The 21,288-nt window shown below is 37.3% G+C and overlaps 1 protein-coding gene across 2 annotated transcripts in view; it reads left to right on the top strand.

The window, feature by feature from the left end:
• kcnj5 (potassium inwardly rectifying channel subfamily J member 5) overlaps positions 1-21,288 on the top strand; it is a 38,958-nt gene that overhangs the window by 10,579 nt on the left and 7,091 nt on the right. For both annotated transcript variants that reach the window (XM_047391469.1, XM_047391468.1), the window contains 2 exons: positions 12,851-12,930; positions 16,813-17,686. In XM_047391469.1, the coding sequence (XP_047247425.1) occupies positions 12,868-12,930; positions 16,813-17,686 (937 nt within the window). In that variant the 5' untranslated portion in view covers positions 12,851-12,867. The remainder of the gene's footprint in view (positions 1-12,850; positions 12,931-16,812; positions 17,687-21,288) is intronic.

The following is a 21,288-nucleotide window of genomic DNA, read 5'->3' as shown; positions in this document are numbered from 1 at the left end:
AGTTACCTGCTGCAGCTTTAAGCCCAGAACCAAGGTCTAATTTGCTCAATAGTTGGTGCACATAAAACATTTCTGTCATAAACCCATGTGAGCTGCGTCTGAGCTGCCTCTGGCCATTCATAAATCACAAGAGGAAACGCCGATGTGAGTTTTTAAAAGTAAAGCTAGCAGTGTCAGATGACAATAGGTGTCATGTTTTATTGCTGTCATACACACATTTACACATAAAATCTTCAGCGGAAGACCCCCAAACCAATCCTTTCACAATAAAAAGCAATAATGACAGATGAACTAAGTATAGTGATCCTGTTGTTGGCTGAGCAAATGCTTTAAATTTCAATTATATAAGTCATCTTCTTAGTCTTCTTGGAAATGATATCTGAGTCTTGTTTACACTTTTAAATCCTGTGGCTAGCAGGTTGCCCAAACCATACATCAATAACTTGCTTTGTAAGTTAGGGCAGGCTGACTTCTGTCATTGTCAGTGGATTGGTTCCTTCACAAAACACATAGAGACGGCAAAAAGGTGCCTTAAAATCACCTTGACGTTTTGTGAAAGGGGCTCACTTCGAAGTGGTTCAGATGTAATAGGGATTCTCGCCACACAATACAACAAACTTCCCTTGTTATGATACTCATACTGTACTCATAACCTAATATTTAACAACGGCTGAATGTCTCAAATGCACGAAATAAAAAAAATATGACCACCCGACATGATGCATACCCAAAATGTAACCTTATCAAACTACCTCAATGTCTAATTCATCTTCAGTGCATCCTGGTGAAATTATTAACTGCTTTGTCTGACTGACAGATGTTTCAGCGACTGACTGATAACTATTGCTTCATGTATGAAGCCACCCCTTCTGCACTCTGGTTCTAGATGTGCCAATACATGCAAATCAAACATTGACATAGCCATTGCCACTCTGCATGGGTACCAAATTACATCCAAATCTGACCATTCATTCTGGGGGCTTAACTTGACACACTATTCTTTTCTGCCAGTCTTAGAGCTTTAAGTTTATCACCCGCACTTCAGTAGAAAATGTGCCGATTACTCAGCTGCAAGGGTAAATACAGCGGCTTGAAGATTTCCAATATGTAAATGACAGGTCATAATCTCATTTCATTCTTAGTTGGTATGTGCTGGCCATAAGGAAGAAGAACGAGGTTGCTTAATGGAACGAGTACAGAAACACAATGAAGCATGAAGATAATTCTAATAGGGATCAATTGACCTTTGGGTCCCCCAGTAGTCACTGCATACTACATGACTCAGCATCCCCATCCTGCCAGATTTATACATGGCCTCCCTGTTCTGCCCTCCTCTCCTGTCCATCTGTCCTTCGCAACAAGAAGCGGTGCATTAATTATCTACACCTAAAATGAAGTAAAATCTAGAAAATGTGTACCTTGTAACTATTTAAATCTGATTTAGAAACAACAAGGTGAAATGCAGTTTGGGAATGCATGTGCACCAACTAGGTTTCACACCACAAGTCTTTTTTATCTCTATGTCGTCTCTCACACTGCAGGTCAGCGTGGTTGAAGAGGGTGTTATTTAGCTCCTGTAGGTGTTGGGATTTTAATAATTCTCCTTCCCCTTTAGCAGCAATGGAAAATAACTTAAGAAGAGGACCTTTGCAAGCTGTGGTGCCTAACCTCCACTGATGTATAAAAAATTTATTATTAGAAGACAGAGAGATGAAACAGGGAGGAGTGAGAAAGACAGATGTCAATGTGTGCATGAGAAAGAGAAGGAGAGACATGGAGGTACATTAGGGAGATTGTTTCTCCACTGCGAATCGAGCGTCTCGATGGAGTGTCGTGTCATTCAGGAGAAGGTCACACATGAGAAGGACACACCTCACACTAAGCTGGCTATCAGGCATAACAGGAAAATGGTTGAGTGATGTAAGTGTGAGTGTGTGTACGTGGATCTATGGGTGCATGAGAGTTGATTGTGTGTTTGTTGGGCCGAAAGCCAAACTAGCTGGGGATGATTTTAGTCTTTTGACCGAGCGACCTCATAGTGTCATAAGTGAGCAGAGATAGCTGGGGAAATATTCATGGCAGGTCTGGTAATAATGGCTCAAGGCGAGGAATGGAGGAAAGGATAGAATGGATTTAGAAAGTTCTAATGCTTCCATGAACATGAAGAACTGAGAAGCTATAATGACCCAAACACTATAGATACTTATCTCCTACAGTGATTCTACAAAAACACTTGCTCCTTTGACAACCACAAAAATCTCTCGGTTGCACCCATATTACAAAAGTACTCATAATCCTTGAACTTTTTCACCTTTTTCCATGTTATAGCTACAAACTTCAAGGTGTTTTATTGGGAGTCTAAGTCATATACCAACACAAAGCAGTGCATAATCCAGAAGTGAAGGAAAATGATGCATTGTTTAAAATTATTTTTTACAAATGAAAATGTGGAAAGCACAGTGAGCATTTATATTAAGCCCTTTTAGTTTAATAACCCAAAATAAAATCCACTGCAACCCCTTGCTTTCAGAAGTCACCTATTTGGGGCCTGCCATAGTAACCTATCTCCGTTAATGCGGCCCGAACCGCAGCGCGCACCCCCACAATATATACATCAAAACGTCCGGCTCGGTCCCGGGAGGTGTGCTATTACTTTTATTGGCGTTTCGAGTTACCGTGGCGACGTAATTAACGAAAAACCACCACCCCAAAATCCCCATAGGAATTAATGGAGTCAGGGGTGGAGGAATCCTCAAAATTCACTGTTTTTGAGGCTCTACTGTATCGCCATACTTTTGCCTAGAAACACAGTTTGACTTTCAGTTTGTAGAAAAATCCGCCGGCTTTTCGGAAGTGAAAACGGTTTGTTGATAACTGCTACGGTTTCTATAAAATTACACTCCAAGCGACACAAAGTTTGCAAGAAAATCACACTCTGCAGATGGCAGTTTAACTAGTGTACAAAGGGGATTTTTTCAGGAAAAAATTATTTTTAACTGGCACTCACGGCCACAGATTTCGCTCTAAAGTCACAATTTTCAGTCAGTTTGTAGGGCCGGGCCTCTGCTTTCACACAATAACTTCAACATTGTTCTAGGTCTCATAGTTTTCTGTCAAAACCCCCTCGATCGCCAAGAGTCAGCAGATTTCTGTAGGCCTTCTCCCATGTATTCTCAATAACAGTAATCCATGAGTGACACCATGTCTTTCCATCCTCCTATTTTATACTGTAAATGACATAGAGCTATGAAAATCTCCATGATTGGGGACGAGGGATAGCTGTCGTCCACAGTTTAAAAAAATTTCAAATACCATGTATACCATGAGATATTAGACTTTGTTCGGGAGCATGTTCAGGAATTTTTGCCTTTTTCTCCATTTTCCCTCTCTTTTCACCCAGTGTTGTGCCTTTATTATTATATTTTCAAAAATAAAGGATGAATATTGATGTTCCCCTGTCCGTTCTGATAAAAACGGTCCAAGAATGACATCGATCGCCCCTATGGTTTCCGAGTTATGGCCAGTCGTTCGGGAGCATGCGCCTCCATGTTATAATGCCTAGACCAGGGGAGACACAGAGTGAGGTGCTGCGTGAGTGAGAAACAGCAGGTGTCAAGTTACACTGACGCTCTTTGCTGATTGGCTGATTCATTCCTGACTGTTCTATTTATAGCTCTGTGTATCTCCTACGGTATATGTCTGGATGTGATTCTGTCTTTCTTTCTGCCTCTCTGTGTCTCACACTGGGACACACACCCACACACTCACACACACACACACCCACTTGCATGGATTACTATCTTTCTGAGGACTTTGCATTAAATTTAATTGATTTTCATTCATTTCTATGGCTTAAACCTGACCCGACCCCTAACCCTTTGACCATCTTCATAGGAGGCAACTACATGGCGGCCATGTTCTGTGGGATACTTAAACACCATGTACTGCTGTTCCAACATCCACACAACTGTGATTAACCCTAAAGGCCAATTTCTTTCATCAACCCTCCATGCTTACTAATGATTATTTAAAGCTTATAATAACATACAGAATGGTTTTAGAATAGCAAGCATGTTCTATATAACTAATAGAAATAACCCAGACCTGAAAGGACGACCATGCTTGATTTTCAAAATAAGACAAAACATGATCTACAAAATAAAAGCCTTTAAACAATAGATGTTTGCAGGAGTGGGCTTCACACTACTGTTGGAGCTCCCCCAGTGATGGGAATGGGACTATGCTGGTCCTTTGAAACAGGCTTACTGAAACTTCCAAAATAAAAGCCCACACCTTCCATAGTTACTATGAATTGTGTAAGCTGACAATTGCATAGAAAATGATTTTTAAATAGCAAGCGGGTTCTACTTAACTAATGGAACGAACCCAGACCTGAAAGTACAACCATGCTGGACTTTCAAAATAAGACAAAACATGTTCTACAAAATAAAAGCCTTTGCATTTTAAACAATAGATCTTTTCAGGACTGGGCTTCACACTAATGTTGGAGCTCACCCAGTGTTGGCCTTTTAAAATAAGCCTTACTGAAAATTTCAAAATAAAAGCCTCAGTCTTCCAGAGTTACTAGTAATATTTTAAGCTGATAATAGCATAGACAATGACATAAAAAAAAAATAGCAAGCTCTGGTCGGAGCAAAACGCACCAAGAGGCAGGCCCCGTCTAACTTTCTTCCGAAATTTTCTAGTTAGTAAATAGACTCCAGCTCTGTGTACTTTAACCTTAGTATAAATCCAGCTGTTCTGTCAAGGCCTCAGGGGTTTTTAAGAGAACATTAGTAGACAAATTGCATCATAAAGACCAAAGAATCAAAACAAACAGTTCAAGGATGAAGTTATGGAGTTCTTGGAAGTAATAAATTAGGTTTGAAAATAATATCCAAAGTTTTTAACATATAACAAAGCACTGTTTAATTAATCAATTGAACATGTTACTGTACATATAATGCTGTGGAGATGCTTTTCTTTAACAAGGACTACATCAGAGTTGAAGGGAGGATAGATGGAACTAAAAACAGGACAGTCCTGGCAGAAAACCTGCTTGAAAAATACTTGAGACTGGGGCAGATTCCCCCCTTGCACTATAAAATGCTGCTAAAGATACAGCCAGAGATACAGATAAATGGGTTAAATCAAAGCATATTCATTAGTTAGAGTGGTCAACATTCAGACATAAATCTAGAAGAGGATCTGTTGCATAAATTTGATGGTCACAGATGTTCTCCATCGAACATGTCTGAGCTTGAGCTATGACTGGGCAAAACGTCCCATCTCTGAATGTGCAAAGCTTATAGAGACTTTCTCCAAAGGACTTGCATCTTTGGTTGCAGTAAATGGTAGCTCTACAAAGTATTAACCCAGGGGGGCTGAATACATACACGATATACTTTTCAGATTTAGATTAAAGCAACTTTGTTCTACTGTGTGTTGGTCTATCATATGAAATCCAAATAAAAGTACATTAAAGCTGTTGTTGTAAATGACAAAATGTGAATATATACAGGTCCTTCTCAAAATATTAGCATATTGTGATAAAGTTAATTATTTTCCATAATGTAATGATGAAAATTTAACATTCATATATTTTAGATTCATTGCACACTAACTGAAATATTTCAGGTCTTTTATTGTCTTAATACGGATGATTTTGGCATACAGCTCATGAAAACCCAAAATTCCTATCTCACAAAATTAGCATATCATTAAAAGGGTCTCTAAACGAGCTATGAACCTAATCATCTGAATCAACGAGTTAACTCTAAACACCTGCAAAAGATTCCTGAGGCCTTTAAAACTCCCAGCCTGGTTGTGGAGAAGGGCCAATTCCAGACCTTGGGGAACCTGCAGAAGCAGTGGACTGAGTCTGGAGTAGAAACATCCAGAACCACCGTGCACAGGCGTGTGCAAGAAATGGGCTACAGGTGCTGCATTCCCCAGGTCAAGCCACTTTTGAACCAGAAACAGCGGCAGAAGCGCCTGACCTGAGCTACAGAGAAGCAGCACTGGACTGTTGCTCAGTGGTCTAAAGTACTTTTTTCGGATGAAAGCAAATTCTGCATGTCATTCGGAAATCAAGGTGCCAGAGTCTGGAGGAAGACTGGGGAGAAGGAAATGCCAAAATGCCAGACGTCCAGTGTCAAGTACCCACAGTCAGTGATGGTCTGGGGTGCCATGTCAGCTGCTGGTGTTGGTCCACTGTGTTTTATCAAGGGCAGGGTCAATGCAGCTAGCTATCAGGAGATTTTGGAGCACTTCATGCTTCCATCTGCTGAAAAGCTTTATGGAGATGAAGATTTCATTTTTCAGCATGACTTGGCACCTGCTCACAGTGCCAAAACCACTGGTAAATGGTTTACTGACCATGGTATCACTGTGCTCAATTGGCCTGCCACCTCTCCTGACCTGAACCCCATAGAGAATCTGTGGGATATCGTGAAGAGAACGTTGAGAGACTCAAGACCCAACACTCTGGATGAGCTAAATGCCGCTATCGAAGCATCCTTGGCCTCCATAAGACCTCAGCAGTGCCACAGGCTGATTGCCTCCATGCCACGCCGCATTGAAGCAGTCATTTCTGCAAAAGGATTCCCGACCAAGTATTGAGTGCATAACTGTACATGATTATTTGAAGGTTGACGTTTTTTGTATTAAAAACACTTTTCTTTTATTGGTCGGATGAAATATGCTAATTTTGTGAGATAGGAATTTTGGGTTTTCATGAGCTGTATGCCAAAATCATCCGTATTAAGACAATAAAAGACCTGAAATATTTCAGTTAGTGTGAAATGAATCTAAAATATATCAATGTTAAATTTTCATCATGACATTATGGAAAATAATTAACTTTATCACAATATGCTAATATTTTGAGAAGGACCAGTATACTGTTCTTTCCTATAGTGGTTTTATTAAAATTTGAACTGCATCTTAATTATTTTTATTTTGAATTAGGACTAGAAAAAAATTAAATGTTAAACAGGATGTTTAAAGAAAAGAAAAGTTTTTCACAGAATGAAACTGCTTCCAATATATGCTCATGAGGGCAGAGTAATAATTCAACCAACTAATGTGTTTCTTGGTATTTATTGTTGTTGTAGTTAGAAAAACAAATAAATTTGGAATAAACGAGTTGGCTTAATTAGAAAGCAGCTCACTGAGCATTGGAGTTCTGCAAAAGTATTTTATTAAATCACGGAAGCATCATCAAGGAAGCATTACAGGCCCTAGGGAAAAATTATAGCACTTGTCAGTGGTTAGAAGAAAGAAAAGGTTTTCTACTGAAGTGTGCTGTTCTCTGTTCAGATGATGCCTTACTGCATGCTGTGTCAGCAAATAAGGAAAGAAATGTGGTGAAGTTATCCCTTAGGAAACAAGTTCTGTGGTTTGCTTCTACCCACTGGCTTTAAGCACAATGAGTGCTTTGGTTATCAGGACACAAACACAGTACAGCTAAAGCATCCTGTCACTCTTCTGGTAACAAGATAAATGCTTGTTACCCTCTTAAAGCTGGGAGATAAAACATCCCATCTGGTATCTCTGTACGAACACCTCTCATTTGGGCTTGTTGAGAGTCTCATGAACAGACATGGCAATTACAGCCTTATTGAAAACACATATCAGTTGGTAAGTTCACAAATTTCCCATGCAGCTATGTTTAATTTATGAAGAGACCTAAAATGAGTCAAAATCGGAGACTTTGCAACCCCTGCGATGTATTAAGTGAAGTTTTTAAGATAGCTTTTTGTACATCCTATGCCCCTGCTGTCCGCTTGTCTTTCTGTCTGACCCTGCCCTGCTCGGATGCTTGTCACGTCGCTCTGCCCTTTGCTTTGGGCCATCAATGTCAACATTACATTCCTGTGTGGAGCTCAGCTGTGACGTGTTTTCTCCCACCTCTGCAAGCTTTTGCATTCACTCTCCTCGCCTGTCAGTGATCAAATAGAATAACATCAACGAAACATGACAGAGAAATGTCAGAAGTTGTTGAGGTCAGGATACAGCGATGAAAGTATCTATTTGCTTACTCCATCACAAGGCCGCGTGTATCCATCTGTTTGATTGGCGAATTTGGGAGATGATTTTCACACTGAGTTCAGGGGCTTTCTAAATTGATCACCTTGGGCCATCTGATGGCATTCAGATGCTAAAATTAGGGTTTTATATGACACCTTCAGAAACACAAACATTTCTTTTAAAAATACCACATGACTGAGATGACCCATTTTACATCTGCTGTTACATATGAAAGATGTCTAAAAATACCTCTTTTTGAGAAAAAGAGAAATATTCTGACTACAGAGCAAATTGTCAGCACATTATCTCAACGCTCCAGTGGAGCTAAAAACAACCACAAAGACAATATCCAAACTCATGTTTTTATGTAACATTAAATGTAAAGCACCTGGATTCTCAGTGAGAGAGAATATTTATATTTACATCTCCAGTAATCGCTTGGGCTGAGTGGAGAAACATATTGGAGCACAGTGAGAGGTGTGTGGAGAGTTCCATGTCTGTATCTGTGCATGTGGGCACATGTACTTGAAAGGACTGACAAGGCTGCCAATGAGGAGCCTGTTCTTTGGGAATATTACATCATTAAAAACAGTGCAGCTGAGTCTGCCTCACCATCTTGGCAAATTAACCAGTAGTGGATGCTGGGTCATCTCCCATGTGATGCAATGCTTGGTTTATGCTGAGCACCGTGATATGATAGTCCTAATGAGATCAAATTTAGACATTTTTGGTTCATTATATTCATGTTGTGTGGGTATTTTACTACAAAGATTGTGAGGTAAATCCCTTTTTTCTCCCCTGTGTGGTTAGGATTTAGTAACGAAAGCCCAAGCCCTGTCTAATGAGACATCCAAATAATAGAAAAAACAAAATCTGCGAGCGCTTGTTAGGATAGTATATTCTGTGTAGGTAAGTGTAACAAATCGTCAGTGATTAGTTTGACATTTACAGTGTAAACATTTTGCAACTTGACAGTATGTGAATCTCGTTAACAAGACTAGCAGCTTAGCATACTTTGCTAATTGCTCCGTCAGGGTAAATGAGCATTATGGAGAATACTTTTCAGTTATTATTTTATCACACCTTGCAGCAGATGCTTTGGATCCTTTTATCCTCCATATGCTGTTTACATGAATAACTAATGACCTACTGAAAAAAGAAATGCACGCCTCTTTATGGTTAAGGGTAACACAATTTTTTGAATGACACAATAGCTTCGTTTAAATTATAAGAATTTAAGGCAAAATCTCGGCCTTAATACTTTTGCATAGTCATGCCTACTTTGCAGTGTTCACGTTTTTCACATTGAAATGTTTCATGGGGGTACTTATTGCAGTTGTGCACCATGCTTCTGATTACATTAAGTGTGATAGAGGAAGTTGGGATATAACATGAAAAAGAGGTCCAAATAGCCAAAGGTTTGACACTATATCAAACAGAGCAAAAGTGAACATACTTTTCATTATACCAAATTTGCTTAGCATAATAATGTTTCAACATTAGGTTTCCAGATTGATTCGTTGAAACCTTCTTATTTACAGACTTTTCACAATCTCCAAGGGAAATTAGGTCCCATTTAAACATGCAGAGATGCTCTTATAAAGGAATAATGAGTTTGTGTGCTTCTACATTTCAGCTTTGAATATCTATGAGGAGCTCACCTATCTATTAATTAAAGAAGGATTTAGAGGCAAATGGTTTAGGTTTGGGGGTATTGATGACCACACGATTGCACTCGTGCAGGATAAACCCTGAACTTTAGGGTGTTCTCTCTATATACTGGTCCAAACTTCTGAAAATAGGCAAAAACCTGTAATTTGATACTGCAGACATAGTAAGATCTCATTTTTAGAACAAAGATATACAAAACAATGGTGACTGTTTTTGTCCGGAAAGAGTTGCTAAAGTGTAAATGCTTTTTATCCTAGTTGGGCTTGGATGTGATTGTGCATAGTTCTAAAACACAAAAGGGAGGAAAAGTTATTATTGTAGATTTAAGTAGGAGACTGGCAGAAAAAAGATTGGGGGTGTGGCGTGTGGCGTAGCAGTAGATTTATATATGGAGGATTCAGTCCTCAATGCAACTCTCTTGGTTTCGAGTCCTGGCCGCGTTGACGTGTGCTGCATGTCTTCCCTCTCTCTCCACCTCGCTTCCAGTCTGCTTACTTTGAGAAATTAGTAAAAAATTGAAGGCCACTAGTGCTGCAAAAAAGTCTTTAAAAAAAGGGAAAATTATTGGCTCTATCAGGTATGGCAGGTGTATCTCCAATTACTCGATTAATATGGTAAAATATTCTAAAGACTACTGGATTTTTTACATGTTTAATAGATGCAACCCAAATTATTGGTTTGAACCTTTATGTATAAACATGTCTAATGATAAGGCTACCAAGGTTTGGGTCAAAGGAATGACCTGTAATCTGGAAATATAAACAACATTTCGGGTAAAATGAATATTCCATCAATCCATTTTCTATGTTCACGCAATCCTTACATGGTTGCAGGTGCATTCATTTATTCATTTTATTCATCTTTTGATTCATCCAGCACTTTAAAACAACTGGCTAAGGTGAGCAAAGCCATTAATAGTAATGAGAATGAAAACAACAACATAAAAACTTACAACCATAAAGGCAGACAACTGGAAAAAAGGAATCATAGATAAAATGCCACATAGTGAAAACACCAACATTCAATAAAACTTTGCATAGAAGTATTCAGCTTAAAGGCTGGTCACATATAGTTCAAAGCCCAGTGAATTAAAACACAGACGATCCTGGATCATCCTACTTCTAACCTACTTTATCCTGCCCACACTACGAGAAAAGTAACAAAAGAAACGGATTTACTTGATTGACGCCTTTTCCCGGTCAGAAACGAGGTTACGAGCATATGTTTTCATGAATGGATCAGAAACAGTCAGCTTCTCCTTCTTCAGCAAAGATGGGAAAATATGATGAACAACAGCAAGTCGACCGGAAAACGAAAACACAGGGAGGCAGAGACGTCTCCTTGGAGAATCCCTAGTTGGATTCTGCACAACTGAAATGCAAACAGCTATAATCTAGATCTTCGATTGGGATAGATGGCAAATCTAGCTGTCTGCTGGACAGCTGGATTTCAAGCTTTGCCAAGCTCTTATTCAAAGGATTGTTGGAAAGAAAGAAAGTTTACTTCTCCCGCAAGTTGTAACTGACTTCAAATGACAAGATGTACTTCCGTTTCATCGAGTGGCAGCAAGAAGCAATGACGTTCTCCAAGCAGGAACTTATATAGCTTCTGATTGGAGGTCAGAGCTGCAATGAATGCTGGGAGGTGTAGTTACAGTCCATGCCTGTGGTAAAATGGAGATGGTGCCAGTTCTGACAGTAGACTGGATGTTATCAGGAGTTTATGATTCCAGCTGTAGCTGAAAATTGGGTTTTTGAAACTTTTCATGGTTAATGTTTTTCATGCTACCATGTTTATATACTAAATGTAACACATCATAGACATTAATTACACAAATACTGATGTTTTCAAACCTTTATTTCTCTTAATTATTACATTATGATTCACTTACAGCTAATAAAAACAACATTTAAGATGAGAATATTACATAAGACCAATAAAAAACATTTTTAATATAGAAATGTGGGCTCAAAAGTATGTTTAAAACCTACTTAAAGGTTGTTATTTTCAAAAGGCACTTTTATGCTGACAAACATACTTCATTGGAACACATATTCTAATTTATTGAATATGAATGCTTTATTATTTTATCCACCCATACCATGATGCTGTAGCTTCAGACTGGTTCCCAGCTGGTATTTTTAGAACCTGGGTATTTCTATTTTTGAAATGGGCTGAAGGTAGCATATGCTACAAGAACAGGACCAACAGGAAGGTTTAGGAGATTATTAATGATTTTGTTTAAATTTGTACCATGAAAAGACATTAATTCATAAGAAAAGTCTTCAAAGGTGTTTGAAGATGATGATAATTATTTTGAAAACACAAAAATATAACAGGTTCTCAACATGTTATCAAACAGGGTAGGATTAAATAATTACAACTGGGTTTGTCTGTGGTATTTGTTATTGTACACACCCTACACCAGTAAGAAGTGTAATCCAACAGGTTTTTAACGGGAATTTGAACAGGTTTCACATATTATTATATGTTTCAAAACCACAATTTTTCACATGTTGCATATATGATACATGTGTCAATCATACATTGCTGTTTTAGAGAAACACGCATTAATTTGTGTAAACACTGTTTTAACATATATAGATTTTGAACATTTTATTGATTTTAGTTGTCTGACCATATTTTAATGTTACAGTCTATTGCAAGTGTAGGCAACAGCAACCTAACCATGTTACCTACATGTGTGTTGTATCAAAAAACACTTTTATACACTTTGCAGACAAAATAATATAACCACTACAAATGCAAATACATAAAACTTAATTTGCTAATATTTTCTTGCGGGTCTCTTAGTTCTGTTTTCATCAGCTGGACAATGTCGACCCATTACAAAACTAAAAAAAAATGCTGAATTGTGTTGCATAGGCACAAATATTAATATACAAGTATACAAGAGTTTAATCATGAAAAATATTGGTTGGTTGATTGGTTGATTGAACAGTCTAATAGAAAAATAACTATTTCAAAAATGCTTTGATAAGACTTTAGTTTCTAATTTTCTGTTTTATTTGTTGGTTTTACTGGTAATTGGTAAAAAAAACAAACATTTCCTGTAATTTCAATCTCTCAAACACTCTAAAATAAAAAAAAAACAACTAAATGAATTAACCTACTTCATTTTCCTCAGGGGAGCTTCAGCTGAGGATGGCAGGAGATTCTCGAGTCCTCATGGACCACAACATGGAGATAGGGGCTACACCTGCACAGGTAAACTGCAAACCCACCATTTTCTGCAGAAAGGTATAATTTACTGCAGTAAATAAGATGATGAAAACGGGAAAGTAAACCTGACCGGCAGCTGTAAAGAAACTTTAGAAACAGCTATTAAATATGCAACTGGTGTGTTTTTTAACAAGTACCAATTGAAAAACTGTAATAAATGTTCTCAATACTCTGATCAATGCTTGATTCGGTTTTCTTAGCACTGAGGATAATAAAGAAAAGACATCCAATGCTTGCCTAAAACAGATGGTGGACTCGTGCTTGTTATCTGCACTCATTCCTCAGCTAACTGAAACTTTTGGTGCCTATTCAAGCCTGATCAAAAAGTCTTGACAAGGAAAAAAAAAGAACCTTCCACTTACTCCTGCTATAGTGAGGCTGCTAATTAATTTGTTTATGGACCATCAACCCCAGGTACTGACTACAAAAGGCAGTACTGCTTGAGACAGCTATCTCTATCACTCAATTAGACCAGCCAAATGAATGGCATTGTTTTCATGGACAGTGCTATCCTTAAAGAAAGGCTTACTCCACCTGCTGGAAGCTTAAAAAAAATTATTTATCTCATATTTGGGGAAGCAAATATCTCATATTCTATTGCATTTGAATGAAGCATGACATGACACAACACTCACGCTGCAGTCAGAGCAGTGCAGTGTAAATGTAACAAAAGGACAGTGGTATAAGTTATATTGCCAAGTGAATGTAAGAAGTACAATGTTAATGGAGCTGTATGGCTAATTTCTGTGACGGTATAATATTACTAATATTACCAACAGTGCTGTATTTATGCACATATAACCTTAGTTGCAGGCTGACTGTGTAACGTATTGACTTAGATATTGTTATGATGACATATTGCCATTTATCTTCAGAGGTAATATTAGTCAAGATAAGATATAAAACCATAATATGTCTCTTGAACAATTATAAAAACTCTTTTATGCAACAAAACTTTAACAGTTTAACTTCAATTTCAAAAGTTTGAAGCAAAAGTTGCCTTTCCTTGCTGGTTAAAAGAGATTGTAAGCAGCAAAACATACATTTTAGCAGAAAACATTCTTAAATATCATTATGAGCAGTTCATTTAAATTTAACAGTATTACTGTGTATGTTTAAAGTTAATGTGCCTAATGAGGATGGGTGGCATATTCAGTTTTTCTCAAAGTTTTGGGCTGTAGGGCAGTAACAAGGCAGCTGGCAAAGACGATCAAGGACATAAGGAGGAAGAAAAAGAAGAAAAAGCAACAGAAAAGTCTTAATGATAATATGGAGGGTTATAATGAAGTTGAAGAAAATAAAGAAATGGAAGAGGCAGAGCATTCCATAGATCAGATGTATGAAGTAAAGCACAATGGACAAGATAACCTACAAACAGACAGTGAAAGGGAAAGGAGCCATGTAACAGAGCCATGATAGGTTTTGTCCACCCGAGTTACGTCACATGGTATGATCGATAAATACCATTTGGCCAAAGTGCATTTTACAGAGCAGCAATTAAATTGATATTACAATAAAATCAGTAGCATTTTAATTTGTTTTCTACTTTTTGAAATAGTATTTTTCTAATTCTGTGTAGCACATATTAACACACTATTTGAAGTAATCACATCAGTCATGTATAAAATTTCAGTAGAAAAGTAACTGAGGTATCCATAAGTGTTTTATATAAAAAAAAATGTATTGCAATGCACATGTGTTTAACAGGAAAGTATTAAACCCCAAAATTAGCCTGTCTTTAATATAAACATTTTACGTTTACAACCTAAAATTGTCCTCTAACTTACCCCCCAATTAAGATAATCAGGCTGGTCAGTAAAGAAAACCTTATTATTCAGGGCATCGATAGCTCTGCAGTGATTAGCATGGCCCATTCATGTATTCAAATTAATATAAAAATAGCCAAACATGCCGTCTAAGTTCACTGCAGGAAATGTTGCTTAGACTTTCTCATAACAAACCCTATAAAAAGTGTTTCCATATGATGGCGCCACAAAATATCTCCTGCCCCCTCTTGGCTCTGAATCTACTACATTTACCCAGTGTCCCTATGGTTTAATATCAGTTCATCCAATCTCATCAAAATGCTGCAGGTCAATAAGCTTTGTCTTTCAATTTTTCCTTAAAATGTTCCTTAAACAAGGATCACTTCAAATCAATATGGACAAAATTATTACTGTACACCCACACCTGACTGAATGTGCATAATTAAACATAGGATAGCAGTGAAAGTTCCCCCTGACGTGTCAATAAAACTAATTTTAATAAACCTGTCTAGCAGTCTTTAACTGTGGGCTCTGCAATCAAAGGCACTTCAAGAACACTGTACTGCCTGCTAAGCTGACAGTGGAAAGCCCATAAAGGCCAGTATGAACACAGCATGATGGAAGTCTCCTAATGATATGAGCATAAAGCTGGAGAACTGCAGAGTACATGTGTCCAATTAGCAGCGATGTATTGAAATAACTAGACATTTTGGAGTTTGGAAATTCCACTTTGTCATTGGTTTGATTGAGAAGTGCAAGTGGCTATATCTTGGTGTGTGTTTGTTTTTAGTTTACTACTATTTGCTTCTGTGACAGAAAATCAAAATAAGGTCAGCCTTTGTTTAAATATCACTAGTGTGAAGCTTTTGTACTACTTTCATTAACCCTCGTGGAAAATGAAATTTTTCTCCACAAAAAAGCACGGATGCTTATAAAAGCAACTTATTTTAACGATAACATAAGTGTCTGTTATTGAAGGATAGAAAATCTGTTCATACTAGTGTCCCTTAGCGTGCAAAAAGAGGGAACACAAGGGACACAGAGGGAGACAGGACACAGCTGTGGAGCCAGACCGCCTTGCTGGAGCAGGGCCAGCACAGACAGAGACCTTGGTGTCCTTGTGCTCTTCTGTCCTTAGTCTGTTTCAGTTTGGGTCATATACAATGCATACCTGCAATGTCAACCAGTGGAAACCAGAACAAGGAGGCAACTTCTTGATACTGCTCTTGATTGCATTTGTGTTGCTGACAGACAGCCAGATCTGATCTGTGCGGTTTTCCCAAAGTATCTGAGAGCAAATTACATAAAACAGGCTAACATCAACAACTCTAGTGCAATGGTTCTAAAATTATTTGTCACTTTTGTCAATAATGCCACCATCTTAGGAGACATTTTCAAATATATACTATAATATTTTCAGTTTATTGAGTTGTATCGTTAAAACAACATAAACAACAACAAACATTTGTATTTACTAAGACTGCTAGAGTGTTTAAGGAATCCAATTTAATTATATGTTCATTTTTGCTTGGAAGTTGAATGTTCCAAGTTTGCTGTTAGTTCACAGAAAGGTCCCTGATGTTCATCATTCCAAGTAGGAAAGTCAGACGTTTTTTCCCCACCCTGACCTCAAAATCCAATATGGCTGCTTTACATAGAAATGTTAGTGATAACCACCATAAAAATGGCTTAATTGAACTTTTAAAGATTTGTATCTGTTTTCACAAACATAGTACTGTATGTGTTACTACAGTGTTTGAAAGATATGCATACTTCATTAATAATAGTTAGCTGGTCATGAAGCATTCCATTAGTAAATCCCACTGGTTTTCAGACTTAGCACTGCAGCACTTCACATTTCTTTTTGGCTGTTTGTGCTGATTAATTTCACATCACAGTTATGAATATCCCTATAGGCAGCACAAGTACTAACTATGGTACGTGTAGCATAGTTTGAGAACCATGGCTCTAGTGCAAAAACTCAAAGGATGTAAAGTAAATAAGTAAAAAAACAAGTGTTGAGAAATATCTTATTTCAAGCTGTTTGTGCATGCTTATTTTGTTTGACCCTCTGTTTGTTCTCTCTCTTTTTCCATCTTAGGTGAAGAAACTCCCAAAACATCTGCGGGAACCTCAGATCTCAACCGAGCGAACCCACTTGATTTCCGAACCTTTAAAGAAGCCACGTCAGCGGTATGTGCAGAAGGATGGCAAGTGCAACGTTCACCACGGAAATGTGCAAGAGACCTATCGTTACCTCAGTGACTTATTTACTACTCTGGTGGATCTACGGTGGCGCTTCAGTCTATTAATTTTCACCTTGGTTTATGTAGTCAACTGGCTTTTCTTTGGGTTTCTCTGGTGGCTGATTGCACTCATCCGTGGAGATCTAGTGCATGGTGATGAGGAGGGCTGGACGCCTTGTGTAGAGAACCTCAACAGTTTTGTCTCAGCTTTTCTCTTCTCTATTGAGACAGAAACCACCATTGGGTATGGCTATCGTGTAATTACAGAAAGATGCCCTGAAGGCATTGTACTGCTTTTGGTACAAGCCATCTTGGGATCTATTGTTAATGCGATAATGGTGGGGTGCATGTTTGTCAAGATTTCACAGCCAAAGAACCGTGCCGAGACTCTAATGTTCTCGAATAATGCTGTCATATCGGTGCGGGACAACAAGATGTGCCTGATGTTTCGAGTGGGGGACTTGAGGAACTCTCACATTGTGGAGGCGTCAATTAGAGCGAAGCTCATCCGCTCGCAGCAGACCAAAGAGGGGGAGTTCATCCCCCTCAACCAGACTGACATAAACATTGGCTTTGACACAGGGGATGACCGGCTGTTCCTGGTGTCACCACTCATCATCTCCCATGAGATCAACGAAAAGAGCCCCTTCTGGGAAATGTCCATGGCGCAAATGGAGAAAGAGGAGTTCGAGATTGTTGTTATCCTTGAGGGCATGGTTGAAGCCACAGGTAAGAATAATGTGGGAAAACAAACATAAAAGGAGAAAAGCAGAATGTGAGGGCATGTCAAGTATGAATAATGATTTATTATTTACAGAATAAAGGAAAGAGTAATATGTGACATTAATAATGAATGGATGGATGGACAAATAGTTGGAAATGAAGAGGAGGTAAAGAAGCTCTACAGATTTTGAATGGTGACGTTTTGAAAATGACAAAAGGCTAATTGACTCTAACTGAAGCATAAATGATATTAAGATATTTAGTTCGGAGGCAATAAAACTTTTGCTGAGGATTTGGTATTTTATAAGCTGACAGCTGCTCTTCAATTGTCAGTCTAAAGGTTTTTATGCAATTTCTTTAAATGGGGCATAAAAATAAAATCTACAAAGCATTGCAAATGTTTCACAGTGCTAACTGCAGCCCTCATCCCCATTGTTGCCACTTAAAGGTTGTGTCTTTGATATTGTTTATTTCAAAATGAATGAAGTGTAGCTACCCACACTACAAGGTTTTTGTTTTGGGTAAATCCTGAGGTCTTGGCTGGTTACATTTACAGGGCACATATTATCAGGAGCTGCTGCTGTTGCTGTAAGCAGTAAAGAACATCAAAACATAATCTTATTTAGGAGGTACAAAACTGTATTTCCATGCTAACAAGGAGAATAAAATTGTATTAGCAGAAGATTTGGCATAAAGGAGAATTTAATAAGTTAAATGAGCATGCATCTCCTAGTTCTTATGTTAGATATTGCAAGCTACTTCCTTATTTGTAGAGGACATTGCTTTCAAATCCTGTTCCTCTGCCATAACTAGTATTTTTATTTAAAGATAATTTTGTTTGGCACCAATGTCAATCTATTTTGCCTCTGCTGAGAGCCAATACATATCTGCTTGAATTTTGCCCTACCCAAACTTTCTGCAGCATTAATATGCTCATAACACATTTCCTTGAATCTTTTTCTTTTGTTTCTAAACATTTTTCCGACTATTAAAAACTTGCCTTTAATGAACTTCAAAATTGGCCCTGCTTACGATGTCTTCATGCAAAGCTGTGGCGCTAGAATGTTCACTCTCTGTTTTGACATTTTAATGAATTGACTCAGTTCCAGTTAATGATCTGCAGAGAAAATCTGTAGAAAGAATTGTTGTTGTTAATCTTCAATAACTTAGCACTTCGTTTTAATATGGTCATTTTTAAAGACTAGTGTTTCAGCTGCTTTCTCCCACATGGACAAGCAATCAATACAGTGTCTCCTTTGGTGTGAAAATAATTGTAAAGCTTGTAAAACACACGGATTGCTAGGGAAGACCCAGATTTGTTACGTTAAGATAATTATGTGACAGAACGAGTACACCAACAGCATCAAGAGTTGAATTCAGTCATGGATTCCAGAAAATAGTAAGTGATCAGTCAGGCCATTTTTTCACTTATGTTGTGTTGTTTAGGTTTTTTTTAAGTCGGCATTGCACTAAATGAAGACCAAGTTTTTTGCACCTAGATCTGCAAAATTTCTATCTATACATTTTGGCATATTTAACTTAAAAACTGAAAACGTATGTTTTTGCAACATTCAGTCATTTGCTAAGTTGTTTGTTTTGTGTAAAGTCAGCAATGGTAAACACATATAGTTCAGTTCCTTCTTTTGTTTGTGTATTGAAGGGTTTATGTGTCAGTGCTAAGATGGTGAGCAAGCAAAATATTTCTCTGAAAGGTGGTCAAGTTCAAGAAATTGACAAAAGATGTGAAAGCCCAAAGAGAAACTGAAAGATCTTTAGGAGGTCTTGATAACTTAAAAATACCCCACATAATATTACAGCAAGGGGCTGCCCTCATGAACTTTTAGTAGGACTTTTTGACAATATTTTTGTTTTTTGCCTACTTTTCATTTTTAAAAACTCTTTTGTTTGCATACACTTGTACTCTTTAAATGACCCTGTACGGCTATACATAACCACAGAAGGAATAGTTATCGCAAAATGTTTCATAAACTCTAAAAGTCAATTGAAAGTAAACTGTATATGTATAAAATGTGCAGTTAGGGTTGTATATGAGCAAGGGAAGGTAGGTTTATTTATGTAGCACCCTTCATACACGAGGAAACCCAAAGTACTATGAGATCGACAAGGACAAAAAGAAAATAAAGCATAAGCACTGTATAAAAGAAAAAAAATGTTAAAATGCAAATTTAAAAGCCAACTCAAATCCAAATTCAAATACAAGAGTTTGGATAATCAGAAGCTGTCTGGTTGATTTTTTTTATAGAGACCAGTAAAGACAGTAATCTTACCTATTGAAAATATATGCATGCACCTGTTTTTCTGCCTCGTTTTGATGGGAAAACCTTTATTCTGGTAACATTTTAAATAATAGTAAGATTATTTAATAACAGACTTTATGTAGTTGTTAAAATTAGATTTTTTTCCGAAACAACACCAAAGTTTTTTGTATGCTCCATTACATCTAGTAATGCGATGATCTCTACCCTTCAATTTTGGAACTAAAATGAATACTTTATAAGATAAATTAAGATAGCAATTACTGCTATCTTGTCTACAAGAAGCTGGATGGAATTCTTACTCATCCTCTCATTAAACTATGCTTACACTGAGTCAGTGACTGTTGTGCACTATGGTCACATAGATATCCAGATGTGTGTCATCATTATACAAGTGGTAAGAGATATTGTAGTAATCTATAATCTAAGATAGGGGATCATATAGATGTTAAACAACAGTGGCCTGAGAATGGACCCTCGAGGAACCCTACAATTGATTTTTATTTACCAAGATTATAATATAGCTCTGTTAATGTTGAAACCAAAATTCACTCATGCAAGAAGCAACTCTTTAACATTATTGTTTGCTATTTAGGGAAATTAGTGAAAAATGTGATTAACTCAAAATTAAAATAATAATTCAAGGATTCCAGCAAATTCTATGTTCCTGTTTATTGAGAACACATTCAAAAAGATCAATTTAGGATTTTCAAGATTTTAAGAAAAAGTAATTCTTTCATTAATCATATATTGTTCATTTCAAGATATTCTCATACTGAAAACCTTAGAACTTGAAGATTCCCAGCTATTATTATTCCTTTTCTTTAAAAAAAACAAAACATATTTGATATATATTTATGCAACTCAACCAATATCAATGTGCTTTACATTAGCAATGTCATCATTCTTTTCCATTCTGTACTTATGGCTTCATCGCCCCACAACATTTTTCTTGAAGTCATACAGAACCATAAATGTGATAAACTCTTTTTCCAATATGATTTGACTTTTTATTTTCCATATTATTTTGGATGAACTATGTCCTCCTTACTTGATTAATTCTTTTAATTTTGTTGTATTTGATCACCTCACAACCAGTGAGAATTTCGGCTCTCACAGACTCTCTCACAGAGTAAAAGTTACTGTTTTCAAAGCAAAATATTCCTTTCTGAATGCACGTGTTTTATTGTGCCGCAGCTTTATTCCTTACGCCTCTTTTCGTTTTATTAAGATAACGATTAATGAAATCAAGTGAAAAACAATAAATCTCTACAACTGATTCATAAATATCGACTGCAGCAGTGTACTTCGTCCAATGTTTTTCATTGTTTT

This window comes from Girardinichthys multiradiatus, chromosome 18 (assembly GCF_021462225.1).
Source record: "Girardinichthys multiradiatus isolate DD_20200921_A chromosome 18, DD_fGirMul_XY1, whole genome shotgun sequence".
Taxonomy (NCBI): Eukaryota; Metazoa; Chordata; class Actinopteri; order Cyprinodontiformes; family Goodeidae; genus Girardinichthys; species Girardinichthys multiradiatus.
Note: the sequence above shows the minus strand (reverse complement) of the source record. Positions and strands in the feature narration are given on the sequence as shown.